Consider the following 17,684-nt stretch of genomic DNA (forward strand, 5'->3'; position numbering starts at 1 on the left):
CTGCAAATTCCCCACGTCTAGCAATTGCAAGGATGTCCTGCCATTTTTCCTTTTGCCATATCGGTACTCTGTTAACCTCCCATCCATTTTGCTCCCAGAATGGTAGCCATTCTATGCAACCTTTAAATACTGCATAAGCGTCAGTATAAATGTATACAGGGGAAGTGGTTTGGGCTTCATGTTGGAACACGCTCCATACCGCGACCAGTTCTCCCACTTGTGCGCTACCCTCCCCTTCCGTAATGATTTGTTCCTTGGTTTCTACTTGGAGTGCTACAGCTCGATATTTCCAGACCTTTCCTTCTCGCTTTGACGAGGCGTCTGTGAACCACACGTTGTGCATTTGTTCAGAAAACGGGGGAGCTATCTGTATCACAGGGGGAAGTTCAGCTGTTTCTCTATCTGGGCCCACCTCTTCTTGGATGGTTAACCTCTTTGTGGCTCCCTCAGACACTGTAAATATATCACAATAATGTTCTATTTGGGCATACCGCTTTCGCACAGAGGCTCTCTGAGCCACCCCGTCAGGGGGTGGGGCTCCCACTAGGACTGCTTTAGTCACCTTAGACGGGCCCCAAAGAATTATGCGTTGCTTTCGAGTGGTTCGTTCGGCCTCTCTCAAAGCTAGACTAACTACAAATAGACCCTTCTCCCACACTGTGTATCTTTTTTCAGTGTCTTTAAAACTGCACGAATAAAACCCATAGGCCGAATGGGCCCCTCTGGCCCCTTTTGCCATAAATGAATCGAGAGCCCGGTCCGGGCAAACCCCCACTCAATTTGGATAGCATCTGTGGGGTGAATGGGACCGAGAGCTTGGTGGGCAGTTGCTTCAAATATTAGCAGTCGTAATGCCTCATCATGGACCGGGGTCCACTCCCATTGGGCCTTTTTTCGCAATAAGTCATACAGTGGCCTTGCAATAATCGAAAAATCAGGAATATGCTTTCTCCAAAACACAAATAATCCTAATACATGTTGCAAATCCTTTTTCGACTCTGGCATTTTAATCTGATCTAATGAGGAAAGGGTGTCCAGTGGAATGCGTGTCATTCCTCCTTTCCACCAGATTCCTAAAAACTTTACCTCGCTTGAGGGTGTTTGTACCTTCTCTGGTGGAATTTTCAACCCCAAACTTTCTAAGTGGGAAATTATATTGTCCTGAGTTATCCGCACTTTCTCTGTTTCATCCCCTCCCACAAGAATGTTGTCGATATATTGGTAAACACTGACTTCCTTCTCTGCTTGGACTACCTCGAGTTCCTGCGCCAACGCATGGTGGGCTAGAGTGGGAGAGTGCTTATATCCCTGTGGGAGTCGGGTGAAGGTGAATTGTTGGCCTTCCCACGTAAAAGCAAAGCGATCTTGGTCCTCAGGTTGCAGGGGAACCATAAAAAACATATCTTTAACATCAATTGTTGCCATGATGGGGTGGGCTTGTTCCTGAATAGTCGCTATCAACTCGCCAATATTTGGTACCACTGCTGTCAATGGACCCGTATTTGCATTGAGCCTGCGATAATCTACTGTTAATCTCCACGTGCCACCAGGTTTTTGTACTGGCCACACAGGAGAGTTAAAAGGAGATTGTGCCGGGACTACAACTCCTTGTTTTTTCAAATCCTCCGGTACTGGCGCAATACCTTCTCTTGCTCCCAACGGTAACGGATAGGGTTTTACATTGGTTAGCTGGGAAGGAGGGAGGGGAGGCGCCGCTTGTAGCAGGCGCACTGCCGCACCGAAGGTTCCGGTTAACTGCCTAATTTGAGGGACACCGAAAGACCATGAATTCCTCTGGGTATCCCGCCACTGTTTACCCTTCAGGATGTCTATACCTAAGAGGTTCATTTGGAAGGGCCCCACTGCTGCCATAGTGTTAACGGGACCTTCTTCTCCCGGTAGCCACAACGTCACCAGGGTCATAGGTACGGTTTGGCTTTTACCCAGGGCATTTAGGACTATGAGGCATTTGGACGGGATCGAGATACCGCATTGTTCCGCCTCAGTTTGTCTTAGCGCTGTAATTTGGGCTCCGGTGTCAATTAAAAAGGTTACAGGCCTTTTCTTTGGCCCTACCGCCACCGTAATCAATAAATCCCCTTTTTCGTTGCAGGTGAGTTGCCTTATAAACGTCCACCCTCCGCCTCCCCCCTCACCCTGGGGGGGCGGAGGCTTTAGTTTCCCGCCATTCTTTCCTCCCCTTTTTGTTCCTCCCCCATGTTCACTACTGGTAAGGTATTACGACTTGGTCTAGGAGTAGTTCCCTGTGCGGACCATCTCTGCACTAGCAACTCTGACTTCTTAGTCTGGAGTCCGTCCATCAAATCCCGGGGAATGCCCTTTTGCAGCCCCAACTGCCATAACCCTTGTTGGGTTAGGGGCTTTCCTTTTCCAGTTAGATCTGGGCTCCTCCCAGAGAATGGCAGCCGCCCGCTTCCCTGTTCTGCCGCTCGCACAGCTCTGGTTTCAACCTTCTGGTATGATCGGCTAACAGGGCCATACTTTCTCCCATAGTTAATTAACTCTTGCGCTATCTCCCCCCAGGTCCACGCCTTCCTCCCTAGCCGCCGATGCTCGGGGGTCACCAGTCCCTCCAGGGCAGCTGCGATTCTCTCCTCCCTGGGTATATTCTGAATTTTCCCCCGCAGTTGGATCCCGATAGGTTTTAAAGAATTGGGAAGTCCCCGTATCAGGGGCGTCATTCGTTCCGGATCTACTGGCAACAACATTGGGGAGCTCAGGTTGGGCTTGAGTTCCCGATCATACATCATTTGCAGACAAGCCGCTTTCTGCACACTTTCCAACAGCTGATCTACCGAGCCTGTTATGGCTAGGGGGTCTCCCCTTTCCAAGGGGTTCAACCCTCCTGCCCAATATGCAACCCTCTGAGTTAATGACCATGGGGCTCAGCGGTCGCCAGTGGTTAAAAACATGCCCGGGCCCCAATATCCTTCCGCCTCTTTCTCCGACAGCAAAATCCCATCTCGCCCCGACAGGGACACCCTCCAAACATATTCAGTTTCGGATTCTCTCACAGTCCTTGCAAAGTCCCTTCGCAGCTTGGCCAATTCGGTTGCCGTGAAAGGAGTTTCTTTGGTAATAACCTGGGGGCAATTGTCGTTATTGTCTTCATATACGTGTTCCGTCTTAACTAGTGGGCACATATGGGGGGGTTTCTTTACGGCCTCCTTTACTCCCTTTAGGTCTCCCCAGGGGTAGACTTGCCGTATCCCTTTCTCCTCGAGCAGTACTTCCGCTTCTGCTAGGGTGTCTGTCTCCCTTAGGAGTTGGTTTCTCAACTCCTCCTTCAAGATCAGGTTTTGGCGCTTCTCCTCCTCCAGCGCCCATTTATTTTCCTGTAGCTGTTCCTGCAGCGCTGTTATTGCTGCCTGCAGAGAAGCTACCGCAGCCTCAGCCTGACAGGACCTCCGCGTCCTTTCCTCCACCACAGCTGCCAAACACGCTCCCAACACGGCACAAATTATAGCTTTTCCCTTCCCCTTTTTAACCTTAGCTTCCTTCTGCACTACTGTCATTCTGTCTATTACACTTCGCAACTGGAACCAATGGTCCCTTGCCCAATCTTGTCCCAGGAGCGAGGGACGAGATCGGTATAGTTCCAAAAAATCATCTAACTTACCAATTTCCCCAGTCTGTTCGGGCGCACAGTCACAAATATCTCCTGCCTTCTGGGCAGCCATATCCTACAAAGGGGATATCGTCCCGGGAGGGTCACGCCTTAAAGTCCAAATTTCCCCTATACACCCCCGGGACGCCAAGCTGTCTGCTACTACGCAAGTTATCAATAAAAAGGAACCAACATCCACTCCTTCCTTACGCTTCGTTCGTCTCCGGCTGCTTCCCTCGGGGGAGAGCAGAACCGCGGATCGGAACTCTGCACTCGCTTCGTACTTGCTTGTACGTCTCGTTCACACACACTCGCACAGCACACCACAACAAGGTTGTATGACACTCTCGTCTCAAGGGATCCTGTCCGTGATGCCAATTAAGATGTCCCGATCCGATATCGGGGAGGTTTCGATACGATCCCAAGAGCGAGATTAAGACAGAAACGAGGTCAGATGTGGTACAACGTTTTAGTTTTATTTTGTATGAACAGGGGGATAAGGACTGTATAGAAAGGGACAACCGGGAGAACGGGGGAGAGCAAAGGAGAGGGAGAGAGAGAGAGGGAGATAGAGAAATAGAGAGGTAGTGAGATAGAGAGGGGAAGGGACCAAGTCGGGGACGAGTCTAATTACCACCATTCCGAGTCCAGTGATGTTCCGTTGGCTCCCTCTGTGGTGCCCAAGCGTGGCAGGGTTTGTCGAAGCAGGTCCCGGAAGGTGCACGAGGAGGAGAGGAAGAAGGAGAAAAGCCCCGCCACTTACCGGAGCACGTGCACTCCTTTATAGAGGGTCCCACGCTCATGCGCAGATCGCGGCTGCATACGTGCCGTTCGTGCGGCACGTGTGGTACGTGTTGCCTCCTCGGGAAGACTTTTCACGCCCTGGCTCTCGCGCATGCGCACAGTGGCGCTCGTCCGCAGACCGCGGGGGGGGGGGGGGGGGAGGGGGGGGGCAGTGCCCTCCGAGGCAGGACATCAACGCAGGGAAATGGTGGTGTGACGGCAACGTCGAGACAAACTGCATACCGTAGCAGTCCGCTACACATGCGTGGCTGTGACCTCCACGGACCCGTCTGCCCCTTACCAGCTGTGCTTCCACCACCTCCGGCAGCACAGTCTCCGGCGCCTCTGCCTCCTTCTTCCTCTGCTGCTGGCTGCAGGCAACAGGGCTTGCTTGGACGAGTTACGGACCTCCACGGTGTTGGATGCCGGACTAGTCCAGGCTTGTTGGTGCCGAATACAGGGCCATTAGGAGCCAGCAGAAGGGGCCCTGGGGGAGTCCAGCTTGGGCGAGAGCAGGGATTGAGCAACTTGCTTATCTTGCACTGATAAGCACCGGACCTGAACAGGGGCAGGAGATGAGCAATTTGTTCATCTTAACAAGCTGCAGCGCCTGACGGGTCTACTCCTCAATCAGCTGAGTGACGCCTGGGGTGAGGGGGAGCCTTCACAGCTTGACGTTACTTTGGTAAAACTAAACAGACCACCGCTCCTCTGTACTGAACGCCTTTGTTCTCCGCCACTGCCCCCCCCAGCCCCGATCAACTGCGCAACAAGCCTTGCTAAGGGCCAATCGGCACACAATACCTGACTTAGTCCCGCCTCGCCAAAAGTATAAATCTGGCATTTAGAAGCCTCTTTTTTGAGGATGAGAACTCCAACTATCCGGACGGGTCGACGGGCCTGGACCTCTCTCTCCTCCCCAAGCAGGGACGCCTCTTTGGTAAGACTTGCGCCTCCGATTATGTCGGATGTTACCCCGGGAAAACTATCATTAACAAAAGCGCTTGTCCTGGTTTTAGCTGAGAGGGTTGATTTTCTTCATAGTAGCTAGTGTGGGGATATGTTTTGGATTTGTGCTGGAGACAGTGTTGATAATACAGAGAAGTTTTTGTTCTATGGACTTACTGCTCAGCAGTGTTTACACGGGGCCAAGGCCTTTTCTGCTTCTTGCGCTGCCCTGCCAGCAGGATGGCTGGGGGTGCACAAGAAGTTGGGAGGAGACACAGACAGGACAGGTGACCCAAACTGACCAAAGGGATATTCCATACCATATGACGTCATGCTCAGTTTATAAGGAGCTTGGGGGAAGAGGAGGGGGGGGCGGCGGCGTTCGGAGCAATGGCGTTTGTCTTCCCAAGTAACCATTGCGCGTGACAGAGCCCTGCTTTCCTGGAGAGGGCTGAACACCTGCCTGCCCATGGGAAGTGGTGAATGAATTCCTTGCTTTGCTTTGCTTGTGCGCGCGGCTTTTGCTTTACCTATTAAAATGTCTTTATCTCAACCCGTGAGTTTTCTCACTTTAACTTTTCCAATTCTCTCCCCCATCCCGATGGGGGGGAGTGAGCGAGAGGCTGCGTGGTGCTCAGCTTCCAGCTGGGGTAAAACCTATTAACTATTAACTTGAGCTCAAAATTATTGCAGCAAGTGCATTTCTCAGTGGCGATTCCAAACTTTTTATATCTGTCGCCTCAATAAATTGCCTATTTTTCTTTTCGACTTTGCGAAGCTGTTTCAGTGAAAGTCCTTAGCGGGGCTCTGACAGGCAAACGTTGACTCTGATATGTGGCTACACACATAATCCTTTAGACATAAACCGTTGACCAAGTCTGGGACTAAGACTGGACGCAGCCGCACCGAGGCTCCTCTCTGAGAAGGAGTTTAGAAAGCAAGGGGGCCCTTTCTGAACCTCGTGACTCAACGGGACGGCCTCCCTCAGCCACACATCAGACTTGTACCCTTTCACGCGACAGTAAAATTGGCGTCACGGACAGGATTGCAATGGATAAACTGCTGCAAAAATATAAGAGTGCACCATCCCAAGTTTGGCCCCTTTCGGGGTCTAGGCGAGCCTGCAGCCCCAGTGTGAGTGGGGCCGTGCAAGGGCCGCTGAGGGAGGTTTGAGGCCAGGCACCCATTTTGGGGCTGGCACCTTTGGCCTGGGAGCAGGGGCTGGATGCTGACAGTTTGGAGGCTGGACGAGCGAGAGTGACAGTAAGCCATGCTCGGACTTGAGGTGTCTAGCCAAGCCCGCAGCCCCAGGTTTGGCCCTGGTGGGACCCCATGTCTCCACGTGTCCGCCCGTAGATGACAGCACCGTCCCAGTTTGGCCAAGTCTGGCTGTGATGGCACCTCGTGTCACCCCATGGTTGACAGTGCCATCCCAGTATGGCCCAGTCGTGCACTGGTGGGACCCCCACACCACCCCACGTCCCCATCCAGGTGGCAGTGCCATCCCACTTTGTCCCAGTCACTTACTGGTTCTTCACATGCCAGTGTCCCAACACTTTCTTTTAGTTCTTGTTTTACAGTTTTGCGCCTTTTGTGCAGTGTTTCGGCCCATTGAAGCTCATGGAGGTGAGATCAGCAGTGGCACTGTGTCCTGCCGGGGGGGACACTTGGGGACACTTGGGGGGGGGCGGGGGGGATGTCCCCAAAAAAGGCCGGGAGGGTCCTGCGGGCGGTCAGGAGGACCCGGGGGGGGCGCCCGCTGCCGTTGCCATGGTCACCCGTTGCCACGGCGCCCCCGCTGCGCGCGCGCGAGGCCGGAGTGCCATCCCCTTGGCAACGCTCGTCCCACCCCCCACGCACCGCCATTGGCTGCCGTGCCCCCGCCTTGCGTGCGCTGATTGGCTGGTGCGGAAGAGGCGGTAAGCTGAGGGGGCCCTGAACTGGGAGCCGGCCCCAACCCAGTGCAGGGCGTGAAGTGGGAGCTGGCCTGAAAGTGGGAAAGGGCGTTAAACTGGAACGGAACCTCATCTGGGCCAGGTGCTGAGTGAAAGTGGGCTGGAGCCTTGAAGTGGCTGGGATGTTAAGTGGTACAGAGTCTGGGCTGGGCCTGGGCTGGACCTGTCACCGAAATTCGGGAATAAAGAAAACTCCTTAACACCAATTTAGCATTAAGAGGCAGGCATTTCCTTTATTGCAGCGCTGGGTGTCAGGAGGATAGTTCCTCTAATCAGGCACCCCTAGCGCTAGTTCTCTTGTCATATTTATACACATGTGTCACAAAGATTACAAAGTGGTACACTCCCCGTTACAATAATTGGTTCATATTTCTTCGCCTAGCATGCAAACTAGAACGCATGCTCAGTTCCGTTCTCCGCCTCTCTCTTTTGAGTAGGTGGGATAATTTGGGTAGGGGGCTTATGGGTCGTTGGTCGTGGGGACCCTGGCCCAAATTACCTTTCCCCTAGTTTCTCAGTACTTCCGTGTTGGTAATTGTTCGCTATACGCCTCAGCAAGATAAGGATGTTGCTGGAGGCAATTAATGTCCTCCCTTTCTGCAAGTATGTACATAAGGACCTTGAAGTGTCTTGTAGCTCCTCCTTTTTCTCATGATGTGCAGCAGGTGCTCATTCTAAAAAAACTTTAGCCTTCTACCTAAAGTAACAATGAATAGTTTCTTATCACATATAATACAAGTAGGCCTTCCTTACAGGCCCTTCTTCTTGGCTACATTTTCTTATTCTGTATAATAGAAGCAGGCCTTCGTTACAGGCCTATCTTTTTGGCTACAGGCGTAGAGGCCTGGGCTGAGTTGTGACTTGAACTGGTGCAGAGCCCTAAACTGGAACAGCTGTCAGCTGGGCTGAGACCTGAACTGGGCCAGGAGCTGAGCTGGGACTGTTGAGAAATTCTTTTACCAAACAATGATTAGCTTTGAATGTAACAAGGCCTATGAGTAATTAACGTGTACGGAGAAGATATCCTGACCTTGAGAACAGAAACCGCCTGGCAGGATTGCCCAGACGGGGTTGATGAGGAAGAACAGCTTGGCCGGACAACCGAGTTGGGAAACATGCAAGGAGAAGAAATTGTCCTCAAGAGCATAAAAGGGAAAAAGGAGTGCGGGGCTAACTCCCCAAACAACCACCGACAACCACGCGAGACCCCCCGCGCATGCGTAGTGTAGTTTTGCAATGCCAGCGTTAGGTACTAAAAGAAAGTATTGGAGAGTTTCTTATCCCATAGCTGGTGAGAAAGGCACCGGGGAGACCTAACTGCGGCCTTCCAGTACCTGAAGGGGCCTACAGGAAAGATGGGGAGGGGCTGTTTATCAGGGAGCGTGGTGATAGGACAAGGGGGAATGGGTTTGAGCTGCAGGAGGGGAGATGGAGATGAGATGTGAGGCAGAAATTCTTCCCTGTGAGGGTGCTGAGGCCCTGGCACAGGTTGCCCAGAGAAGCTGTGGCTGCCCCTGGCTCCCTGGCAGTGTTCAAGGCCAGGTTGGATGGGGCTTTGGGCAAGCTGGGCTAGTGGAGGGTGTCCCTGCCCATGGCAGGGGGGTTGGAACTAGATGAGCTGTGAGGTCCCTTCCAACCCAAACCATTCTGGGATTCTCTGATTCTATGACGTCATGCTGAGCATAGAAGGGGGCTAGTCGGGGAGGGGCGACACAGCTCCAGGCCTTGCAGACAGCGTGCTTGCAGAGTCTTGCTGGGTGAAAAAACTGGCTGGAAGGCCGAGCCCAGAGAGTTGTGGTGAACAGAGTTCAGTGCAGTTGGCAGGCGGTCACAAGCGGTGTTCCCCAGGGCTCCGTCTTGGGGGCCAGTCTTGTTTAATATCTGTATCAATGATCTGGACGAGGGGATCGAGTGCGCCCTCAGTAAGTTTGCAGATGACACCATATTGGGTGAGAGTGTCGATCCGCTCGAGGGTAGGAAAGCTCTGCAGAGGGATCTGGACAGGCTGGATGGCTGGGCCGAGGCCAGCTGGATGAGGTTTAAGAAGGCCAAGTGCCGGGTCCTGCCCTTGGGTCACACCAACCGCAGGCAAGGCTACAGGCTTGGGGCAGAGCGGCGTGAAAGCTGCCTGGAGGGAAAGGACCTGGGGGTGCTGGTTGCCAACCGGCTGAACATGAGCCAGCAGTGTGTCAGGGGAGGTTTAGATTGGCTCTTAGGAAAACTTTCTTCACCAAAAGAGTGTTCAGGCATTGGAACAGGCTGCCCAGAGAGGTGGTGGAGTCACCATCCCTGGAGGTGTTCAAAAGAGACGTGGACGTGGCACTTTGGGACATGGTTTAGTAGACATGGTGGTGTTGGGTTGACAGGTGGGCTCGATGATCTTAGAGGTCTTTTCTAAGCTTAAAGATTCTATGATCCTCTGAGTCCCAGGAGGAAGGCGGTCTGTCCCATGCTGAGAGAGCCGCGGCTGCCGCAGGCGGGGGGACAGCAGGAGGAAGGGGTGGGGGCACGCGGGGGCAGGCAGGCAGTGACCGCCGTGCTTCAGGCCTGGCCCCTTGAGCGGCTGCGTGCAGCGGCGCCGCATTCCGGAGTTGGCAGGCCGCATCGCTCCGGCCTCCATGCGACAGGGCCTTTCCCCTCGGCAGCCAAAGTGTGGGGCTGTGGGGAGGGAGAAGGGCAGGGCCTGTGGGGAGCTGTGGGTATGAGGGAGGGTCTTGGAGGGTCTGTGGGTGTGTGGGTGACAGCATTTGCCGGCCTCGGTGTAAATGAGTCCCCGGCTGCTGGAGCCTGAGCAGTCTCAGCCACGCTTACGGGGTGTCCTGCACATTGCTAAAGGGCTGCCGAAAAGGGGGAGTAAAACCCCGACCATGGCCTGAGGAGATGGGGGTTCCACCTGACTATCCAGCGCCATCAATCCTGCGGGGACAGAGGGAGGGAGAGAGGGAGGGAGGGAGGCCGGGTGAGGCTGGCACGCAGGGGCCTGGCTTGCTGCAGGCAGGGCAGCAGCGCCTGGTGCCTTGCAGATGAGACTGGGCCTGGCCTGGAGGGGCTGGGGGGAGCGGCACGCGGGGCAGGACCCTCTCCCTGCGCCCCACCAAACACGCCCGAGCCCATGGAGGTGGAGACAGAAAAGGCTTTATTGGCGGGGGCTGTCAAAAGGGCAGCAGCCCCTCACTGGCCACGGGGAGGATCTTTCCCAGGGCGTAGGCCAGGTCGGTGTAGGTCTCCTCACACAGCACACGTGGCAGCAGGCGGTAGAAGAGCTCGGGGTCGTAGGAGGAGGCGTAGAGCACCGCAGCAGCCAGAGCGAAGCCGACGGCCAGCTGCAGGCCAACCAGGAGCAGGCAGAGTATCCTGCGGGGCAGAAGAGGGATGGGAGACAGGGCAGGGTGGATGCATGCCAAGCCCATCTTGCCTATGGGATGGAGGGGGCTGTCCTGGGAGCCCCGGGGGCTGCCTCCCCAGCCGTTTTGCGTTGCTGCCTCGGGCAGGGTGGGACAGGAGACTCGGCAAGCCCGGGAGAATGCCCTGGCCCAGGGAAAACCGACGCTGAGCACTTGCCAGCAGCAAAGCCCGCAGCCGGCCAGCAGCTCCCCAGCAGCCTGGACTTGTGAGCCGCGGCGGCTGGAGCAGGTGTCCGGCCCATCGCACCCGCTGCCCGGGAGCGGGCCCCCAGGGACCCAGAGGGGACACTCACTGCAGCCAATACATGAAGCCGCGTCTCCTCGCCAGCAGGTCCCTCTCCTGCAGGTCAACGCAGAGCAAGGACACTTGTCAGGCACTGCCGCGCGGTCGGGACAGCTGGGGTTGCGCAGTGCCCCTCCGCCTTGCGCAGGACTACAGCCCACGCGTGGCTGTGAGCTCCATGGAGCAGTCTGCCCCTTACCAGCTGTGCTTCCACCACCTCCGGCAGCACAGTCTCCGGAGCCTCTGCCTCCTTCTTCCTCTGCTGCTGGCTGCAGGCAACAGGGCTTGGTTGGACGAGTTACGGACCTCCATGGCCACGCGGGGGGGTCCCCTTGCAAACATACAGCACCCCAGGCAGGGACTGGGCTCCCCTGTCACACATGCTGCACATGTGCGTGCTGCACGTTCCCCCCACCCCATTGCCTGGCACCGGCATTGGCAGCCCCATCGCTCCGGGTGCTGCAGAGACCCCCTAGGACACCCGTGTGGGGCAGGGGCCCAACTCACCGAATCTCTTCCTGCTCCACGGCCTCGTCAAGCTGCCCTATTTCCTGGCGCAGCACCTGGGAGAAGGAAGGGTCTGAGTCCCTGAGCCCGCCGCGGCCCTCCTCCAGCCCCCCCAGTCCCGCAGGGCCCGTGGGCACCCACCCGATTTCCCCCGGCCCTTTCGGCACTACCTCATTGTAGCGCTTCTCCTCCTGCAGCCAGCCCTTCATCTGGGCACAGTGCTTGTCCCCCTGCAAAACACCGGGCGCATCATGCGGGCGGCTGGGCTGGCACCTGGGCACCCTCATCCCCCTCCAGCCCCAGGGCCACGCCCACTCGCTACCCCACTGCCCCAGGGCACTGGGAGACTGGGCGACCGGCAGGGCCAGGCAAAGGGAAGTAAGTGGTGGATGCCCCCAGCGTCTGGGGAAAACGGCCTCCCCGGTCACACTCCTGCCCATAGCCGCTGGGCAACCGGCGTGAGGTGACCCTCCTTCAGCCGGGGGGTTTGGACAAGACAAGATGACCTCCAGAAGTCCCTTCAAAGCTCTCAGCCCCAGCCGACTCAGCCCTGGGACTTGTGCAGAGGAGAGGACACCCACCTTGCTGCTGAACTTCTCTACGGCTTCGCGCACCGCCCGATGGGTCTCCTCCTGCGTGCGGAAAGGAGAGCAGGGGCTCAGGGCCTGCAGCCCCAGCCCCCGCGGACCAGGAGCCACTCCACACCTACCATATGCTGCAGTAGCTCCTTGCTCTTTGCCATGTTTGTGGAGCTCTGCACAGAACCTCTGCCGGCTGCTCCATCGGTCCCCAGAGCCTCTGCTGCCTGCAGGAATGGGGAACCATCAGATTCCCTGGCACAGCCGTGGACGCACCTCGCCTGTGGCGCTGCCCCAGCTTCCCACGTCCCAGCGCCCATCAGCCACCTGCACACCCGCACCTGGCCAGCGGTCCTGCGCGCCCCTCGCCCTGTGCCCGGCTCGGCCGGCGCTAGCTGGCTGCACTGGCACCCCCCTCCCTGACCCTGTCAGGACGGGCCTCCTTCTCCCCTCTACCTTCTGCGCCTCTTCCAGGCTCGCGGGCGTCTCCCTCGTCTCCATCCGAAAGTTCTGCTGTGGGAGAGGAGGGGAAGAGGAGCAGCCGTCAGGGCAGTGGCACACTCCCACGAGCGCGCTGCCCTCCTCCTCCTTATCCCCTCCCGGCTCCCTTCGGGCACTGCCTTTGCCCTCGCGTCCCCTCTCCTTCCCAGCCCTGCAGGCACTGTGGGCAGACAGAGGGACCCCCAGGCCCAACTCTGGACACGGTCCACGCCTGGACGTGGTCCCGAGCGCCTGGCTCTTGCTGATCCTGCTCGAGCAGGGGCAAGGGCACGAGACAAGATGGTCTCCAGAGGTGTCACAGCCCCAGGCCCCGGGGACACGGGGAACACTCCACACCTACCAGACACCGCAGCAGCTCCATGCGCCTTACTGACCACGCAAAGCGCTGCGCCAGTTGCTCCCAGAGCACACGGAGGCCTTGCTTCACCACTTCTAGCTCCATGACTGGACCTGCGTGGTGGGAGCCATGGTCACGGTCACGGTCGGGGATGCCCAGGGCTGGCACGGGAGCCTCCCCCCAGAGAGGAGCACCGTCAGCCGCCTGCACTCACGTGCCTGCAGCCCCTACAGCCAGCGGTCCCGTGCGCACACGCGCACTAGTTCTGTGCCCGGCTGGGTGTGCACCAGCTGGGGGCTGGGCACGTGGCAGGAGGGGGTGGGGGGCACCCGGGACCAGTCCCCCCCCATCAGCCCCAGCAGCACACATGCGTCCTCCCCACCCGGCCCTGCCCCGGCCCAGGCAGCTGCCTTCCCCCCGCCGCTGGCAGACACGCGCGGACCCCCGGCCGAGGGCTGCGGGGACCATGGGCATCCTCTGCCCTCACCTCCTCTTTTCCGTGGGGTGCCTTCCACTGCACGGCGGACACAGGACAGGTCGTTGGTGACTCCTCTCCAAACTCCTGCCCAGTAGCACCGAGGTTGGGTTCTCCTCCAGATGCTTCCCCACCTCTGGGAGCAGCTCCCTTTATAGCAGCCAGCGCGCCCGTGTCACAAACGCGCAGTGACATCACAGTGACATGGCCACCGCTGCCCACTGTGACACGGCCATCACCTCCCTGGGGTGGTGCCAAGAGCTGAGGTGGGGCATGTCCCGGTTTCAGCTGAGAGACATTGAGCTGTTGGAGCGAGTGCAGAGGAGGCCACGAAGTTGATCCGAGGGCTGGAGCACCTGTGCTATGAGGACAGGCTGAGAGAGTTGGGATTGTTCAGCGTGGAGAAGAGAAGGCTCCGGGGAGACCTAATTGCGGCCTTCCAGTGTCTGAAGGGGCCTAGAGGAAAGAAGGGGAGGGGCTGTTTATCAGGGGGCGTGGTGGCAGGAGAAGGGGGAATGGGTTTAAGCTGACGGAGGGGAGATGGAGATGAGATGTGAGGCAGAAATTCTTCCCTGTGAGGGTGCTGAGGCCCTGGCACAGGTTGCCCAGAGAGGTTGTGGCTGCCTCTGGCTCCCTGGCAGTGTTCAAGGCCAGGTTGGATGGGGCTTTGGGCAACGATTAGCTTTGAATGTAACAAGGCCTATGAGTAATTAGTGTGTACGGAGAAGATATCCCAACCTTGAGAACAGAAACCTCCTGGCAGGATTGCCCAAACAGGGTTGATGAGGAAGAACAGCTTGGCCGGACAACCGAGTTGGGAAACATGCAAGGAGAAGAAATTGTCCTCAAGACCATAAAAGGGAAAAAGGAGTGGGGGGCTAACTCCCCAAACGACCACTGACAACCACGCGAGACCCCCGCACATGCGTAGTGTAGTTTTGCAAGGCCAGCGTTATGTAAATGCAGTAGCTGAGCAGAGAGGCGGAGATTTCTCGGAAAATGTATGACAATTCATGTCGTAAGGTATATAAAGGATGAACTTTTGGTTTAGGGTATGCACGATAGGCGGAGCTACCCCCCATGCATCTGGTGCCTAATAAAGCAATGCCTGCTTTCTAATACTAAAACGGAGTATTGGAGTCTTCATTATCCCATGTTTGGTGACAAAGGCTCCGGGGAGACCTAATTGCGGCCTTCCAGTACCTGAAGGGGCCTACAGGAAAGATGGGGAGGGGCTGTTTATCAGGGAGCGTGGTGATAGGACAAGGGGGAATGGGTTTAAGCTGCAGGAGGGGAGATGGAGATGAGATGTGAGGCAGAAATTCTTCCCTGTGAGGGTGCTGAGGCCCTGGCACAGGTTGCCCAGAGAAGCTGTGGCTGCCTCTGGCTCCCTGGCAGTGTTCAAGGCCAGGTTGGATGGGGCTTTGGGCAAGCTGGGCTAGTGGAGGGTGTCCCTGCCCATGGCAGGGGGGTTGGAACTAGATGGGCTGTGAGGTCCCTTCCAACCCAAACCATTCTGGGATTCTCTGATTCTATGACGTCATGCTGAGCATAGAAGGGGGCTAGTCGGGGAGGGGCGACACAGCTCCAGGCCTTGCAGACAGCGTGCTTGCAGAGTCTTGCTGGGTGAAAAAACTGGCTGGAAGGCCGAGCCCAGAGAGTTGTGGTGAACAGAGTTCAGTGCAGTTGGCAGGCGGTCACAAGCGGTGTTCCCCAGGGCTCCGTCTTGGGGGCCAGTCTTGTTTAATATCTGTATCAATGATCTGGACGAGGGGATCGAGTGCGCCCTCAGTAAGTTTGCAGATGACACCATATTGGGTGAGAGTGTCGATCCGCTCGAGGGTAGGAAAGCTCTGCAGAGGGATCTGGACAGGCTGGATGGCTGGGCCGAGGCCAGCTGGATGAGGTTTAACAAGGCCAAGTGCCGGGTCCTGCCCTTGGGTCACACCAACCGCAGGCAAGGCTACAGGCTTGGGGCAGAGCGGCGTGAAAGCTGCCTGGAGGGAAAGGACCTGGGGGTGCTGGTTGCCAACCGGCTGAACATGAGCCAGCAGTGTGTCAGGGGAGGTTTAGATTGGCTCTTAGGAAAACTTTCTTCACCAAAAGAGTGTTCAGGCATTGGAACAGGCTGCCCAGAGAGGTGGTGGGGTCACCATCCCTGGAGGTGTTCAAAAGAGACGTGGACGTGGCACTTTGGGACATGGTTTAGTAGACATGGTGGTGTTGGGTTGACAGGTGGGCTCGATGATCTTAGAGGTCTTTTCTAAGCTTAAAGATTCTATGATCCTCTGAGTCCCAGGAGGAAGGCGGTCTGTCCCATGCTGAGAGCGCCGCGGCTGCCGCAGGCGGGGGGACAGCAGGAGGAAGGGGTGGGGGCACGTGGCAGAAGGCAGGCAGTGACCGCCGTGCTTCAGGCCTGGCCCCTCGAGCGGCTGCGTGCAGCGGCGCCGCATTCCGGAGTTGGCAGGCCGCATCGCTCCGGCCTCCATGCGACAGGGCCTTTCCCCTCGGCAGCCAAAGCGTGGGGTTGTGGGGAGGGAGAAGGGCAGGGCCTGTGGGGAGCTGTGGGGAGCTGTGGGGAGCTGTGGGGAGCTGTGGGTATGAGGGAGGGGTCTCGGAGGGTCTGTGGGTGTGTGGGTGACAGCGTTTGCCGGCCTCGGTGTAAATGAGTCCCCGGCTGCTGGAGCCCGAGCAGTCTCAGCCACGCTTACGGGGTGTCCTGCACATTGCTAAAGGGCTGCCGAAAAGGGGGAGTAAAACCCCGACCATGGCCTGAGGAGACGGGTTTCCAACTTGTTATCAAAAATTATAATTATAATGATTATTATTAGTTGTTGGGGAAAATATTTTCCATCCGGTTACTTTCCCTCAAATCCCTCAAAGCTCTCTCCTTTCTGCAGGTTCCTGTGAGCAGTGTTACGTACCTTGTTTTATACTAACCGTACCTCCTGCTTCGAGGAGTTACGCAGGTAAATCTTGTATAGTCAAACGGGCCATTTAATGAACATATCCTATTGTCACCGAAAGCTGGGACTAAAGCTCGTAACACCAATGTAGTGTTAAAAGGCAGGCATTCTTTATTGCAGCGCTGGATGCACGGGGGATAGCTCCACCCAACGTGCATGCCAGGTGATCACCAACACACAGGTCATGTAGGATCAAAACATACATAGTCATCGTTTTTCACAGAAAGGGCAGTCCTATGATAATCATTTCTTAGAAGCCATTTCCATATTCTCCTCCCCGTCACGCATGCTCAGTGGTTTGAGTCGGTGGTTCTCAAGGGCTCTCTGGTGGTCGTCAGTGGTCTCGCACCCGTGTCCGCTGGATGACCCTCTTCTTGCAGGCATGCGCGGTATCCTTGTTGTAGGTGCACCTGTCCGTAGCAACTTACTTCACAAGATTAATATTCCCGAACCTATTGTCCGGTTGGGTAGGGACTGTACGTGGGACATAGCAGCATTGTACATTGCCATGGTCAGCTGGCGTCATTACCTATTAGCTTGGTTACAAACTATCTCAACCTGATTCTATAGTTTCTGTTTCAGGGCCCCTAGCCCACGGTTACACTATGTGATACAATTCCTTTACAGGATGAGGTTTGATGAACACATTTGTGGCTCATAGGAATAGCGCAGCCGAGCTCCGTGTTAATTCGCATAAGGTTGTTGGTTTTGAACACTAATTTCTTTGTATTTTGATTTCAGAAGTTGTGACTGTTTCTTGCACTGCTCCTCATAAGCACCCCTAAACGGATGTTTTGGTACATGATTTGCGCAGTTTTAGGCTTGTGGCACCCTTAACTACTTATAGTCATGCTGTTAGGTGATTGAGGGTGGTTTTTGTAATAAGGATTTCTGGCACTTCACAACCCTCAGTGTCTTCAAAACCTTTTTTGTTTTAGCTTCTAAGTAATTTTGTTATTCCGGGTGGTGGTACAAATGTCAGATGCAGCAGTGTCGGTAGCATCACTAACACAAGGTGCTTGTTGCATGTAGCCCAAAATCATCAGTTTAGTATTTTGTTGCGTAAAACGCCTTTGCCACGTTCGGAGTTTAAAAAGAAAAAGATCCTGTCATTTTGTGCTCTCTTCTTAGGTGATGGTCAAATGCATGAAAATAGGCGCTAAACCTTGTTTTCCCTTTTAGTCTGATTTAACCTGTGCAGGACTGTGAAGCACTAGATTGTCCATCTTCTCTTAGAGACTGCTCCGTGTTACTGCTGCCTGGGATTTTGTTTTGCTCGCTGCTGTTCTCAGCTTGGAAGAAACACCCCTGAGGTCTCA

General features: G+C 55.9%; 2 protein-coding genes across 4 annotated transcripts in view; both read right to left on the reverse strand.

Annotated features, from left to right (window-relative positions):
• Positions 1–2,174: 2,174 nt before the first annotated feature.
• On the reverse strand, positions 2,175–3,701 carry LOC129198272 (uncharacterized). Its single transcript, XM_054807423.1, is given in 1 exon segment — positions 2,175–3,701. A coding segment is annotated over 1 exon segment (1,527 nt).
• A 6,752-nt stretch (positions 3,702–10,453) lies between these two features.
• The window catches only part of LOC129198436 (uncharacterized), a 28,962-nt gene continuing 21,731 nt past the window's right edge, over positions 10,454–17,684 (reverse strand). Inside the window, exons 1-4 of one of the 3 annotated variants that reach the window (XR_008574475.1) lie at positions 11,679–11,781; positions 11,509–11,564; positions 11,201–11,270; positions 10,454–11,058 (exon numbers count right to left, since the gene is read on the reverse strand). Coding sequence is in view for 2 of the 3 variants with exons in the window: in XM_054807748.1 (XP_054663723.1) it covers positions 10,467–11,058; positions 11,201–11,362; positions 11,509–11,564; positions 11,679–11,717 (849 nt within the window). In the remaining variant the exon portion in view is untranslated. Of the gene's footprint in view, positions 11,059–11,200; positions 11,363–11,508; positions 11,565–11,678; positions 11,782–17,684 lie in introns of those variants that run through there. The other 2 variants (XM_054807748.1, XM_054807749.1) reach the window with 2 other exon arrangements.

The sequence above is a fragment of the Grus americana genome, chromosome 32 (assembly GCF_028858705.1).
Source record: "Grus americana isolate bGruAme1 chromosome 32, bGruAme1.mat, whole genome shotgun sequence".
NCBI lineage: Eukaryota > Metazoa > Chordata > Aves > Gruiformes > Gruidae > Grus > Grus americana.